The sequence below is a fragment of the Peromyscus eremicus genome, chromosome 3 (genome assembly GCF_949786415.1).
Source record: "Peromyscus eremicus chromosome 3, PerEre_H2_v1, whole genome shotgun sequence".
Taxonomy (NCBI): domain Eukaryota; kingdom Metazoa; phylum Chordata; class Mammalia; order Rodentia; family Cricetidae; genus Peromyscus; species Peromyscus eremicus.
Window position 1 is genome coordinate 129963674 of NC_081418.1, and position 14885 is coordinate 129978558.

At 47.0% G+C, this 14885-nt stretch overlaps 1 protein-coding gene across 1 annotated transcript in view; it reads right to left on the reverse strand.

Annotated features, from left to right (window-relative positions):
• Positions 1-14885, reverse strand: part of Cacna1c (calcium voltage-gated channel subunit alpha1 C) — a 491450-nt gene that overhangs the window by 112824 nt on the left and 363741 nt on the right. The window contains exons 8-9 of the mRNA XM_059258469.1: positions 8378-8468; positions 1138-1164 (exon numbers count right to left, since the gene is read on the reverse strand). Coding sequence (XP_059114452.1) covers positions 1138-1164; positions 8378-8468 — 118 coding nt within the window. The remainder of the gene's footprint in view (positions 1-1137; positions 1165-8377; positions 8469-14885) is intronic.

A 14885-nucleotide genomic window follows, 5' to 3' on the forward strand; every position in this document is an offset into this window, starting at 1 on the left:
GTGGATGTCTAACCTGGACAGACTTGCCGTATGTCGAGCTGGCCCACGTATCAGAGCTGGCAGGAGTCAAGAGACTCTTGAGAACTCCAGGACCTCATTCACTAAGCTCTGATTCTGGGATTGTGGCATTCTCCCAACCCCCTGGGTATCCAGATCCACCTTAGACAGGAGCTGGGGAAAAGGAACTCTGAGCAACTGCACTCGTGACCTCCAGGAACTGCTTAAAACATACTGTTGGTAAACACCTGGCTGAACTAGTTTGGAATTACTCATACTCCGACTACATATGTGATGAGGCTCGGGAGGCAAGACTACGTTATGAAAAATAAATGGCCAATATTTTTTGGTATCTAAGTCTTGTTTGTGGAATTAAATTTACATTCCCATCTTACATATACAACCAGTCAAGCACTCAGGGAGCTCTCAGAGGCAACCCGTGGGGTAGCTAGGTAGGTACTGAGCAGACTCCAGTGTGCAGACAAAGTTCAAAGGAGGCAACAGGCCTTTGAGCCAATAGCTAGAGTATAACATGGTAAGTGCTAGGACTATTGCATGACAAAACATGTGGGAATGGAGACTGATGAGAAGACCATTTTAGTGTGCTGTGCCAAGGGTACCACAGATGCAGTAACCTTTGAGCAGATTGACAAGTCTGATGTTTCCAGATAGAGACATAGATGGTGATTTTGGTGGAGGAAAAGCCCCACAAAAAGTCTCTGTGCAAGAGAATATAGAAATTTGGGAACCTACAAGGAGTTGCATGTAGAAGAAAGTATTTGTGCAGACGTGCAGAAGGTAAAGGCAGAGACAAGCCACAGGGTGGATATTCTGGAAGCTTCTGATACTGTCTCAAAGCAGTGGCAGAATCTACATTCTGTCTGTAATCCTCAAGTTGTGAAGTATGCCAAGTAGTAACAAATGTTCGCACATTTATTTTAACTGACTTTATCTTATACAGGAAGTAGACACCACTCAGAGCCTATCCAAAAGAACCCAAGTTTCAACCCTTACAAAAGGAAGCAGTCCTAGCCCCAGAAGGACCCAAGCTGATAGGAATTACCTTGGCCATCTGACACAGTAGCTGGGGATCAAGCTACAGGGACAGAAGGGAAGAGGGGTAGTTTGCATCTCACTCACCTGAACTTGGACTTGGAGATCCGGTGGCTGAAAGAGTAAAAGGAAATATTAGCAAAGACAACATATTCACTTTTGTCCACATCAAGAGTATTTAACCATCCCCAAGGAATTTGGTGTTCCCCAGGACGATATGTGGGCACTGGAAGGATTTGTGGGGTAAGTTATAATGCTATAGAGAAAGAACATTTTGAGTATTTGAATGTGGCTGGCCCAGCTGACGTCTATAAATCCAGTATCTTCTAAGCATGGGTAATCCTTTGCTAGAGAGCAGAGCACACAGTCCTGAGAGGATCAGTATCTGCCCACAAACTCCATGAAGGGCTAAGAACAACACCCCTATAGGAAAGCCATGGAAAATGGAAAGTCTCTCCTGCAGACAGAAAGACCCCCACCAACAGAAAACTCTCCGTGCTGACCTCACTGTGGTCTGCCTGGATCTCTACCAGAGCTGGGTTAGGAAGCACATGAAGCCACATGAGTCAGCTGGAAATGGGAAGGCCATCACTTCCCTAGCTCAGAGCTGCTCACTAGATATGAACACATAGCCTCAGGCTCTAAAGGGACATTATATGTGCTGAAGTCAGGTGTGGCCTCGGAGGTCTATGGCAACTTTGGGCAGAAGCACAGGTAGGGTGTCCTTGAAGGATCGTTACATGGGAAGGATCCCGAAAGATAGCACCTTCAAGGGAGGCTTTGAGACTGTCCAGTTCATCTAGGACAGGTTCCAGGAAAGCTACACGGAGCTGGGAGGTGGAGAGAGGGCAAGAGAGAGGCTTGTTAATGAGAAGTAGAGAAAAGTGAGGGAGGAGGGAGAAAGGGGGGAAGAGAGAAAGGAGGGAAGAGGGAAGAGAAAGGAGAGGGGGAAGGAGGATGTGAGCAATTGAGACAAAACATTTTGGAAAACCCCAAACATCTGAAGGCACATGCCAGCTTAGCTTTGATGCTAAGAGAAAGGTGAACCCAGGCAAAGCAACAGGGTGAGTGAGACTTTCCAATCGGCCGCACGCAGGACCTGCAAAATGACAGTACCAGGGCGGACGGGGAAATCTCAGAAAGCTCCACCCTTAGACGAAGAACTACATACAGGCAACCAATGCTGCTAAGAGAGGGTGAATCCATCTTCTCCAGGGACGAGGTCCCTAACAGGTTGTCCAATCTCAAGAGGTCAGCTCTAAACACATCGCACACGAGCAACACTAAATGGACTCAGTGAGTTATATATTTATTAATATATACCAGCAATAATCAAAGAGAACAAGGTCATAAAATTGGGAAGAGTTGGGGGCTAGGGAAGGCCTTGAGAGGGGAGAGGAAGGAGTGGGAATGATGTAAATACTGTACTCATGTAGGACATTTTTAAAATGGCCACAAAGAATAGAATTCAAATGAGGAATGGCAATGAACAGAGACCCTTGAAGAGATTTTGGAAGGTGACTGCTTGACGCCATGTTGTCCCAGTCAGGCAAAAAGCAAGCTATGTCACGTAACAAGAAAACATCAACCCTTCCTGATATTATTTTTTATTAAAAAAAATAAAGCAGAAGATGTGGCAGGTGGCAAAGTCATCGTGCATGAGATAATTATATCTCCAGGGCACTGAGAAGCTGAGCCAAGTGCCTTTATTGCTCCGAACTGTTAGCTAACAACCTTTTCCACCCCCAAGACTGCCTGCTAGGCTGCAGGGTTTAATCACATGTTAACTGAGCATGTGGGAGGGGGACCTAGAGCCCAGGGCAGCGTCTTTCATCTAGAGGCACCGTTTAACAGGGGAAGAAATGTTTGCTAGCTGCTCAGTGGAGACAGGGAGGCAGGTTACGGATATGCTGAGCTCAGGGATCTGTAAGAAGGCCGAGCTGGTTCCAGGCTTTCTTGCAGAGGGTCTCAGTGGTTTCTGGCTCAACTCAGACCCTTTGCCCCCTGCACGTCTCCCTCTTCTTCTCAGTCAAGTTAATTCACAAGCAAAAGTGAGACCTTAGAAACTCCCCACGAGGAACTTGAGAGTTCTCTTAAGGGAACGAATCTGTGATATGGGATAAGGGGAGATCAGAGCTGAGTGGGTATTTGTCCTCGTTCACAGGGGGCCACTGTTTGGTGTCCTTGTACTCTGGGCCAAATGAAATGGTCCATGAGTCTCCTGCCTATTTGGCTCCAAGTCCTGATGTCTAACCCTGTACACCTCATATGAAGAAGGCTTCTTGTTGCTATCAGGAGCCTGTGAGCATGACTTTAGGTTCTCTGCATCCGAAACATTCCTTTGTTTTTAATGCAAGCCCATTTCCTCGGGCCCTTGGCAGCACTTCGGTCCTTGCACTAAGGAAAGGAGTGCTGTCACTCCAGGGGGTCCTAGAAGAGCCACACTTAGAACTTTACAGAAGATTGAAGGCTTTGATTCCCGGGCAATCCCTGTATGCAGGAGCAGTTAGCTACGAGACTCCACAAAACAGAAGGACGCTACTGCTCACAGCCCACTGTCTCCTGTCAGTAGCGACAGACTCCATGTTTGGACAGCTGTTCTCACTGTGGAGAAAGGGGCCAGAGAGTACTGAGCACCTTAGCATGTCGGCCTTCTACTGATGTTTGAAATCTGTGCAGCCTGTAGAGTCCTGGAAACAGCAGAAGCCTCCAGTGTACCCAAACCCCAGTGGGCTTGAGTAGTTTGCTCCGAAGTTTCTGGACTTTTCCATCATTCATATTCAAGTGCAACGCCATCCCTACTTCACATCTCAGGTAGATTTGTTAAGAGCAAGGAAGTGGAGGAGGTTAATAACTAGCCACACATGAGAACTCCAGAATACACCACTGGGTGGGGACTTAACTATTTATCTATTTATCCTCAGGTGCTCAACTGGACCCTTAGGGCCAAGCTAGAAGACCAAGATTTTCCTCCCTGATGTTGACATTCGAAATTAGAGACAACCCTCAAATCATTTTCCCTGTTAAGCTACTGGCTTTGTATTTATCATTATCTGACAAATAGATGAACTCCTTGGTAGTTGTTCATACGTTCAGCTTCTTCTTCCTTCTTTGAGTGATAAGTACTGTACACTTACTACCTACTGTGCAAGAGTTTTCCTGACTTGGCCCCATTTTGCCTTCAGCACACTCAGAAAGATTGCTGACTCAGCTTCTCCGACTCCACAGCTTGATCACAATCCCAGCTGTTAGGACGAGAGGGAGCATATCCTGGAGTTTGCCCAAGCTGAACATGGCTCCAGATACTGGATGCTAAACCCATCTCTGGCCTGAACTTCTTTCCTGGAACCCAGGCTTTGCCTGTAGAGGATCGTCTCGATCACTCTGTCTCTTCCAAGGCTTCCAGGCAAACAATAGAGTTGACTTCTAGTTTTCAGCTTGACCTTCAGTGATGTCCTTGTGTCCTTTGACATAAGGCAGATTACCCACTTGGCCTTGAGCTGGGTCACTGTGGCTAATCCCAACCAGATTCACATAATTGTTGTTTTTTAGTGTTTTTAGGCTATAAAAAGTACCAAAAGTACATTTTAAAGATGCCAAATGTACATGGACAGTGTCAGTCTCCAGAATGTCCACGGCTGCAGAGCTAGTGGTCCCTTGGTGGCCTTCCCATTTGTATCTTCCAGGTTATCCTTCAAGTTTCTACAACACCCAGCCTTCACCCCGTGAAAGATGACAGATCTTAGAACGATTCCTATCACTGACCAGTGTTCTCCTGACTCCACATTCTCTACAGAGCCACAGGCCCCGAGAGCTAAAAGGAATCCTTCATGTCACATGGGTCTCTGCTATGCAATTCCTCAAGCTGTAGAATGTCTTAGTCATTTGTGATCTCACATGGAGCCAAATGTGCCAAGGAGGTGGAAGAAGTGCCCCTTTAAGCAGCCCTGGAAGGCAGTGTCCAGCCTTGGTTTCTGCTGGAATCAGTGGTCCATCCTGTCCCTTTCTTGGGAGAAAGGAGCTGTACCTTAGAAACGGTGCTTGCTTCACGTCTGAGGTCAGCTCCCTTTCATTTTCCCAGGCAGAGGAAATCTACTTCCTGTGCTCAATTCCTTTGCAGTTTCTTTAGCTTCTGGGTTTTCACCGGCTTCTCAGTGGCTTGAAGACCACCCCACGGCAGTGAAAGCCATCCCTTTACTCCCGTGCCAGCTCCTCCCTTCCCTGTCCCATTTCTCTCTCCTTTGCATGGCCTCAGTGTTCTGGGTGATGCCCTGCACTGGCACATTCCCACCCTTCCTGAGACTGGCTCCCAGAGTCACTGTACCCCCAAGCCCCTTAGAGTAGAGAGCTCCAGGACACCCTGACGACTGGCCCATTCTTTCTGTCCCCACATTACAGTTCTACTTGGGGCTGCCATCATCCCATACATGAGCAGCCACATTGGCTGCTTCATTAGTCCATCACCCTCTTTCCTAATTGTTCCTAATGTCAAAAATGATCTTTCGAGAGTACAAGACTGATGGAACTGACCCCCTCACACAGCTCTGTGTTCTTAAAACTCTTCAGCAACTTCTCACACTCCCATAACACAGACCAAGCTCCTTATGGAGCCTATCAGTTCTTGCCCTGCACCTGAACCACCATCCTTCACACACATGCTGGCCCCTGGCACTTAGTATTTCTATTCATTCTTAGTTTTCAGCTTAAATTTTAATCCTTCAGTGAGTTTTCCTAACCTGTCAATCTAAACCAGGACTCTCCGCAATTGAGGACACATTACATTTACTTATGCATCACAACACCCCAGTTTCTAGGGCCTCTTCCACATGAGGTGGTCAGCTCCATGGAGTCAGTGCCACTTTTCTGGATGACTACGATCTCTATAGGCTGTGACCACCATTAAGGTTCCCACAGAGAGGGTTTTCCTGACATCTCCCTCCCACATCTCTCGGTGGAACTGTCTGTTTGTCTGCTTCTTTCTATTCTGTGTGTCAGTTTCCCCAAAGTTTGGTCCTTGTCTCCTGCTTCCTACACCTATCTGAATAAACTCTGTCCTATGACCTTATCAATGGCCTCAAATGCCAGTCTCCATCTCTACTCAGAACTGAACCTCAGAACTTCTCACCCTGCCATCCACACAGCACCTGCGTATCTTTTAGGCTGGACCCCCCCCCCCTTCTAATTTTGCTTCAGCCTTGTTATCAATTTAGCTTATCAAATTTTGGTGAGTCTTTCCTTTATCTCTTTCTCTGTCACTGCATTGCCTCACATTACAGTCCTTTTTTCTACACCCCTCTGCCACCCACGTGACATCTTCACCCCAGCCTTCTTACAGGCAAGTCCTCATCCCGATCTCAAGACTTTTAGCTCAAAGCTCATAAAACTATGATCTCTCATTCTGCCCTCAGCCTGCTTCTCTTCTCAAGCCGATACACTGATAGCAACAGCGGCAATCTTAGCCCATCTGTCTTGTGGGGAGATGCGCAAAGATAGCAGTTGATGAAGTGTATATTCTAATTCTGGTGCCATAACTATCTTTTGTATGCAGCATAGATGTGTATCAACCTGGGTATGTGTAGGAATGAGAGCAACCATTTCTGCATAACTCAGAAGCAGGGCACATCCTCCTAGGAGGTGACAGATAGAGCAGCGATGCCCATTTCCCTCCACAGGGGATAATCAGGTTTGCTTTCCAGTCTAGCATCATGGACTCCAAAATGTACTGCTAAGTGAGTTCCTGGTGCCAGCTCCCTGGCCCCTCCTGGTTTATACCTTGGGCCATGCCCCAAAGCCAGCATTATAATAACCTTGATAATCTGTTCTCCAAACTTCCCATCCTTGATGTCAAGCAAGGAGAAAAGCCTGGAACTTATGGGCTAGAAGGGTGCCGTATGCTGCCCCTATCATTGCTATCTGGGGCCACCTCTAGAAACTCAAGTGCTTATTTTGTAGACTTCCAAAAGAGAAAAGAAGAAGAAGAAAGGCTGGAGTGCTGCTTACGAATGTAATTAGCACCATATTTTAACAACACTCTGACAATAATTGCTTCTCAACAATGCTGAGAAATCTGCAGTGCAGACTCCCTGGTGCCACTGTCAGAGTGAGTGATGCCACAGCCCTGTGGACCCTGGAACCTGGCTGCACAGCTCCCCAGCCTTGATCACCTCCCTCTTTCGGCTCACACACAGGCACACTCAGATCGGCCTGCAGCTACTGTCGTGAGAAGGCTGGGTCTGTATGGCAGGGAGTCACGCTACAGGGGAAAGTGCTGTTCTACCCCAGGAGCATTTGGAGTCACAGTTTGTTTGGGCTAATCCTACTCCGAGCTCTCTGTTTGCAGTTCCTTCCAGTGGTCAAGACAAGGTTACAGCTATTGCGCTCATGGCCATAGGAAAAGCGGTCATCGCCTCCCAAAGTGAAGCCTGGGTGTGGCTACCTAGTGCCATACCCCTTTATCCCCCAGGCTTTGCTTTTGTGACGCTAGTAATCAAATTGGTTTTGTCAATTTTAGTAATGAAACCATTTTCCCCTTCATTTAGGGAGTGAGGGTCATTGACATGGATGATTTGATCCTGTGTTCAGGACTGTGACAATCCATATGTGAACTGCTCCCATGGACAACAGCTCCTGCTCTCTCACATCTGGCTAAGTCCAAGGTCAAAGTCCCTGGGAGCCAGGAACCGCGAGGAAGCCTTAGCTGCTAAGAAGGACTGCTGCCTCCTAGGCTAAGGACATTCCTGGTAGTATGCCAGGCACTGGCTCCCCGTCATTAGAAGGGCTGGTCAGAGCTGCACAGGACCACAGGATCATCCCCCGACAGTGTAGCTCCTTAGCTGGTGATTTTCTCTAAGACCATGTTTGTCAGAATGGAAAAGGTGACCATGTAACAGCAGGGACCTTGACCTACTAGCTCTTATGAAAAAAAAAATAATGAAAGGGAATAAGAAAAAACAGACATCAGAGCACCCCTACTTCTGTACTTCTCTGATGGAGTGAAAGGGTCCATTATCTGAGTTTGGTGGCCCTCCCAGAAATGCTGAAGATGGGCTTTATGTTGAAGAGCCCACTACCACGTATGAGATCATCACCCCAGGCCTCTCTTCCCTCCACCCAGGGTACAGGTTATCAACCAGGGTTCTGATTCTGCCCCTGGAGTGAGGGGCCATCCTACTTGACTCCATGAGCCAGTTTCCCAGGCCACGCCCCAGGAAGAACTCTTTGCTGTGGGTATTCACGCAAGCCTCGCTCCACCATTTTCCTAAGTTTGCTGTGGGTACTCACGCAAGCCTGGCTCCACAGTTTTCCTAAGTTGGCTATGGGTACTCACGCAAGCCTGGCTCCACAGTTTTCGCCCTCGATGTCACCTCCAGCCACATTTTCAGTGTTGACAGACTCCGTCTCACTTGTGGGCATGCTCACTGTGAGTGAAGGGGAGGCATGGAAGGCATTGAGGGTAGGGAGAGAAAGGGAGAAGAAGAACGTTAGTGTATGACATACCATCCTAGCCCAGGGCTGGCTGGGCACCACCTGCTGGCCTGTCTGTGGGGGCCTGGCCCTGGCACTGTCCTCATCAGGCTGGGCAAGCCAGCTGCCAGGACGCTGTAGATGAGTGGGATTGTAGGAGGGACTCTGGTGATCAGACCGTTTACCTTACAGGACACATCTGGGCAAGAATGATGGTCACATCCTTCTTGGGCCCTCAACTTTGTAACCTCCGAAAGGCGGTGGAGTTTCCCATTTGCATCCTCAACTGACCACAGGGAGAGAAGCTCTTAAAACACGACTCTGCCGCCATCTTCCTTTCTCTCCCCTACCAGCTCCAACCCAAGACTGGAGTCTGGCTTGTTTGCAGAAAGGGCGCTTCTGCTACTCAAACAAATTTCCTGATGGATTTGGGGACATTTTTTTTTTCCTGCAGTGCACTGTGTCATAAAGCAATGACACTTAGGACCACATCTGAGGTGGTGGTCTTGAGGTAACTAGCCACTGTCAAACTCACGTGTTTGGCCTCATACAACATGGCACACACAAAGAATGGAAGCATCTAATTGTGAGATCCACAAAATTAGGCTTAAATGTGGGCCAAAGAGAACCTGCAGGGATACCATCTCTTTTCCTAGAAGTCCTGGACCCCCATCTAAACAGAGATACTAGCTACCTGATTGTCCCAGAGCCAACCTGCCCAAGCAATGGCCAGCATCTTACACTAAGGCAGCAGCAGCCTAGGAAGGAGTTTTCCAGCTTAGACTCAGCATGGTGGCTTAGGTCATTTATTTTAGTATTATTTATTCTATGAAATTAAAGTTTAGCTCAAAGAGTTCTTCAAAGCTCCCATCATCCTTTTAATGTAATATGAATCCATCCATCTCTCTCTATATATACACTATATATATTATATAAAGTAAACATATATATATATATTTACTTTAAAAAATAAGATATGGTCTTGATATATTCCAAGCTGGCCTCAAATTTGCAGTCCACCTGCCATAGCCTCCTGAGTGTGGCATTAGTGGTATACACCACAACTCCCAGGGAGCTCCTTGGTTTTACCAATCCTTCTTTAGAGCAATGTGGACCAGCACTCCTTCCCGAATAAACCTCATCTGGTAAGAAATCACTGGCCTTCAGCAGCCACAGTGTCTACAACTACGGAGACTGTGACATGAGTGACAAGTCTCCATGGACCACCACAGCCCAGGGGAGACGTTCACTGGTTACATGGTAACATTGTAGAGATGGACTTTCCAAAGTTTCTTTTCTTCTGGTTTAAGACAAGTCAGGCAGATGAAGAGTTTCATTTCAAACACGGAAGACACAAACAGAGAACACATGATTTACTGTGTTTTGACTGTCACATGGAATAGTTCTCTTTGACTTAGGATTTGGCCTCAAAAAGGTTGAGAAAAAGAATCCAGACACCATCTCACAGACATTAAGGGCTGGAGGAAACTGTAAAAATTACCCAGCTCTAGCATGCCCCCCTTATGTCACAGGAAAGGGAAGTGAGGCTTAGAGACTGGGTATGATGGTCAAAGTCCATGGTGTGCCTAGAAAGGACTAGTGATTGAGCACTGTCCCTGCCCCATGCTCACCTTGACTACTCCGGTGTTGACCAAGTCTCTACTCTACATCTAGGGTAAGTCAATGACTGGGAGGCTGAGCCAGGCTCTGGACACACCACAGGATGGCATAGAATAGACCAGCAATGTTGTTCAGATTTATAGCGCTGACATTCACATCACAGCCTAAGGTCTTTAGATGGGACTAGTCATTGGAGGTGACTTAGCACTGGGAACTGGGAATAGGGGCCTTCAGAGGTTTCCACGGGCTGTGGACAATCCACATTAAATAATAAGCTGTAAAAGTGAGGAGCATTTGGCCTTTCAGTTTGTTTATTTTTAGCCACTCCGGACTCAGGCCCCTTTAACTCTCGGAGGTCTGAGCTCCATGTAGAAAGCCTCCTGACTTTGTGATACTTGGCTCTCAGAGAACCCCTTGTATGTGAGTACAGTAGTGTGAGAGTAGTAGTGCTAGGCTTGGAAAGACACCAAACTTAGCAAGAAGTTGCCTGGGCCTTAGAAGTAAGCATATCCTCTACAGTCAAGGCCCTTCCAGCAGCGGGGCTCATTCTGCATTTACAGTGACTGGTTGTGGCTGTCACTATCCAAAGGAACGACTCCATCTTCTATCATGGAACAGTTGGTGCTGGTTGTCAAGCTCACTGACTCGATCCAGTGGAAGAGATGAGGGTCAGGGGTCTTCCCCTCGCAAACACACACACGTGCAAACATATCCATACCAACAGAAGAGCGCTGGTGTGCACCCACACAAACACACAGGCGCACACACCCCAGACATCAAGAGCAACGTTCTCCCATGCAATCTGTACGGACCAGCACACACTTACACACAGAGAGCACAGGAGACATTACCATGGGTTTCTGTTGAGTGACTAAACCAAGCAAACTTCCCTTTCTTCTGATCAAGCAAGCCCGCCGCTGCGCCTCCTTTCACAGACAAGATGGCCAGTGTCAAGGTCAGGGACAAGACATCAACAGAGAACATGCAATCAGCACAGGCAAAAGAAATAACCAACTTCTTACATGAACACTTTTATCTCCAAAAATTAATAAAACAATGAAAAGCATAAACCAAGACGTATAAGAAAACGTAACAAAGTCTGGTGAAACTTTTTAAGTCACATGAATTAACAACATAAAACAAATGATGGACCCTTAGTGGAGCAAATGGCCGACTCTAGAAGAGGCTCCCAACCACACTGGCACATGTACCTGGAGACTTCCTAGTACCTGTGTCACCTGAGTGAGGCGTGTCCCTTTTACAGATTTAAGTAGGTAACCACTAAGATTAAGCTAGTGCCTGATTTCACCCATCCCGCTGGCTAGATGGCTCAAGCTCCTTCCTCCCAGGGACCATGACCGCCAGCTACAGTGGGCTCCAATGCTTCCTTCCCACTTGTCCCCGGATGGTGTCATTTGTCTATTTGTCTACTTCTCCCCTTGTCTAGCTCAGTCTTTGTGTTTCACTCAGTAAGTGGCTATCCAATGCTGCAGTCTTGGTTACATCCAAAGCACATGTGCATCTGCTTTACTTCGGATTTCACAAATGCTTACTGTGTTTAATTCTGTATATACTATGCATGCAATTCATATACAGTACATTTCATAGTCTGTTTTCTTTTGAAGAGGAATAACCTGAGAGTCTGGTTCGAGTGCAGAATAACTAAGCTGTCTTGGGAATCCACTTCTCATCAGAGTTCAGTTTCCTGTGCATAGAAAGCCTTAGGCTCTGCTCATGTCTGGGCTTAAATGCAGAGGAAGGAGCCAAGGGACAGAGCAGTCTGTTCTGTGCAGCAGCCTGACGTCCTGAGAGCCAACGCGTTAGCTAACTCCCCAGAAAGGGGGTTTCTCTTGATAACACTCATACTTGTGTGCTTCTGTGACAAAACAGAGCAGCTGTCAGAAATAAGTGATGGGCATGTACTGAGCACAGCTTATTAATGAGGAGCAGCAGTGGATGGATGCAGGAATTTACCAGACAGTCCTATAAGAAAGTGATCTGATGCGGACAGACAAGTGGCCCCATGTGCTCTGGCGAAGGCTGTGAAGGGAGCATCTTTCATCCTAGTCTCCTGCAACTTAGATGAGAGCCAATGAACTTTCCGTGTTAGTGGGGATTCAGAAGTCTGGCTAGTCTTTGAAAGAGGTCAAGCTCATTGCCAACCTATAGGGAGGTCCACGTCTCCAGTGGGCAAAACACAGCATAGAATAAACAACAACTCTCAAATCCATTCTGGGGCTTCTCTTTCTTCTCAAAACTCCTTCCTGAATCAAACATTGGAAGCGAGTCAGGTCCTGTTTCCCTTCTAGAGAGGTACATTTTAGAATGAGAACTAAAGCAAAAAAAGGGAGCCTGTGAGGACCTTGCTTTCTGTGGAGATGTGAAGAGGAAACAGAAAGCTGCCCATCGCCAAGCTCCTGGGGCTGGTGTGAGGGTACAAGGATTCCAGTCAGTGGTTCAAAGCTCAGAGACCTGTCAACCAGGAGCATTAGCCAGCATTTGGCTTGACAAAAAGTGTGTCATATCTTGTTCGATATTGGAAACAACCATAGGATAACTTTAAAAGCCATAAGAAGAACCTGATAAACATATGGGTGTTCAGATGGAACCACCTGTGGTCAGGATGCTCATGGTGGGATGTGGCAGAACCTCGGGCTCAGTTCTCTATGTGCATGGCCTGCATGGTCTCCATTCAATCTGCTCTGTGGGTCAAGTCACATCTCTAAAGGTTCCTAGCTGAAATGAACATCTCTCACCAGAAAGGAACATTTATTTAGTATATTCCATAGGCATTTGGGAGATAAAACAGCTGAAAATGAAGTGATCCTGTCAGTAAAGGACCCCACGGCCATGCGGCAGTTGCTGTTCTAAGGGAGGCTTCTGGGGAACTCTGTGCTCAGATTGTGTAGGCCAAGAATCACAAATATGAGACACTTGTCCCACAGGTGAGCTGGAAAGCTTCAGCACCTACGGTTACTTGGCTGAAGAGGCTGGCTGAAAGATGGGGAAGACCTCAGGGGTCAGAGGACACCCTATTCCAATGTGATTATGTGATTGCCTGTGTCCCTCCAGACAGGTGAGGATATACCCTTTGTAAAAACACAGTGTGTGTGTGTGTGTGTGTGTGTGTGTGTGTGTGTGTGTGTGTGTGATGTATGGTATGTGTGCCTGTTCATGTGTATGCCATGATAGCCTGTGTGTGGATGGAGGTCAGAGGTCAATCTCAAGTGTCTGACGGGAAGTGGAGTTTGCCAATTTGGCTAGGATAGCTGGTGAGGAAGCCCCAGGTGTCCACTCGTCTCTGCCTCCCCAGCACCAGGACTTGAAGCGCTTATCACCAGGCCCAGCTTTGGTGCCGGGCTCAGGCTCAGGTCCCCACGCTTGCGTGGTAAACACTCACTGGCTGAGCCATTTTCCCAGCCCGACCTGATGCAGTTTTGAGGGAAGACGCTGAGGAAGCAGCTGAGATGAAGCTCATTTTCTGACTTTACTGCTAACAGGCACTATCACCAAATGTGGACCTCTGGGATTTGGGGAGGAAGATTCTAAAAGAAAACAAAAAATAAAGATTTCTCGAGAAAGCAATCCATAGTTGTCGTTGCAAGTGATGGGTGGCATCACTATTTTCTTAGTTTTAGCAGCAATGGCTAAAATGAGTGGTACCAACTCTACTCTTTCTTTTTAATTTAACACATGGGGTCCTGTGATGCTACCAGGATGCCTGAACTCCTTAACTTAAAGAATCTCTACTCTGCCTCCCAGACCGCTAGAAGCCACCATAGTCACTCAGGCAATGGCTGTTGCATCCCTGAATTAGTGTGTTCTAACCCTCCATCCCTCTAAACATCGACTCTCAGTAGCCACTCTTACTGGAGCAGCACTTAGTAGTCTGTCTCCGTGTCTCAGGAGAGGTGCAGTTAATGTCTCTCCTCAGTTTGCTTGGATAACAACTGGGTAGATGCCATGGTCATCGTAATAAATTGTAACAGTCTCCATATGTAATTCCTCCATAAGACAATGTGGAGACCACACAATACTATACCTCAGGGGAGGTATATTAGATCGAAGCTGTTGTCCAGCTGTGCTGGTGCTTCCTGGCATGTTTGGGTTTATAAACCCTCTGAAATCTTATCCACTGAGCTCTGGGACTCCACCATGAGACATCAGGTGGTGTCTTTAAATTATGGTGGTACAGTTGATCTGGTAGTCTTTCTGCTGCTACGGTCAATGAGGAGGCTCACTGCTCATGACCCTCATGGTCCTCTATAGGAAGCTAGGTCTCCATAAAACTCCCTCTGGATGGACCCTCATGAAACAGATCCTCAAGTGGTAGGGCTGATCCCGACTGGGCCAGTGATTCAAAACTCACGTTTTCCTAAAAAGGAAATTAGATCTTGTTTGGTCATCACAATATCAGCATAATATATTATGTGCACAAAAGATGGACAGATGCATCCACAGAAGTAAAAAAAAAAAAAAAAAACTCATTGGGGTTTGGTAAAGGCCTGAGAGTCAAAGCAATCTGTGCTTTGGTAAAGGAAAATATTAGTATGTCACTTAGCAAGGGAAATGGAAAGATTCTGGGGATTGCCTTCTTCCCCAAACTCAAGGCTTGGAAGAGATAAAGGGAGAAACAGTCATATATAAGACATGTAGGCTGGCTGGGTCTCAGATTTTCTTAGGTATTCTTACCATTTAAGAGGCACCAGAGAATGTGAAATGAATTTGGGGAGAAAGATGAAATATGCTAA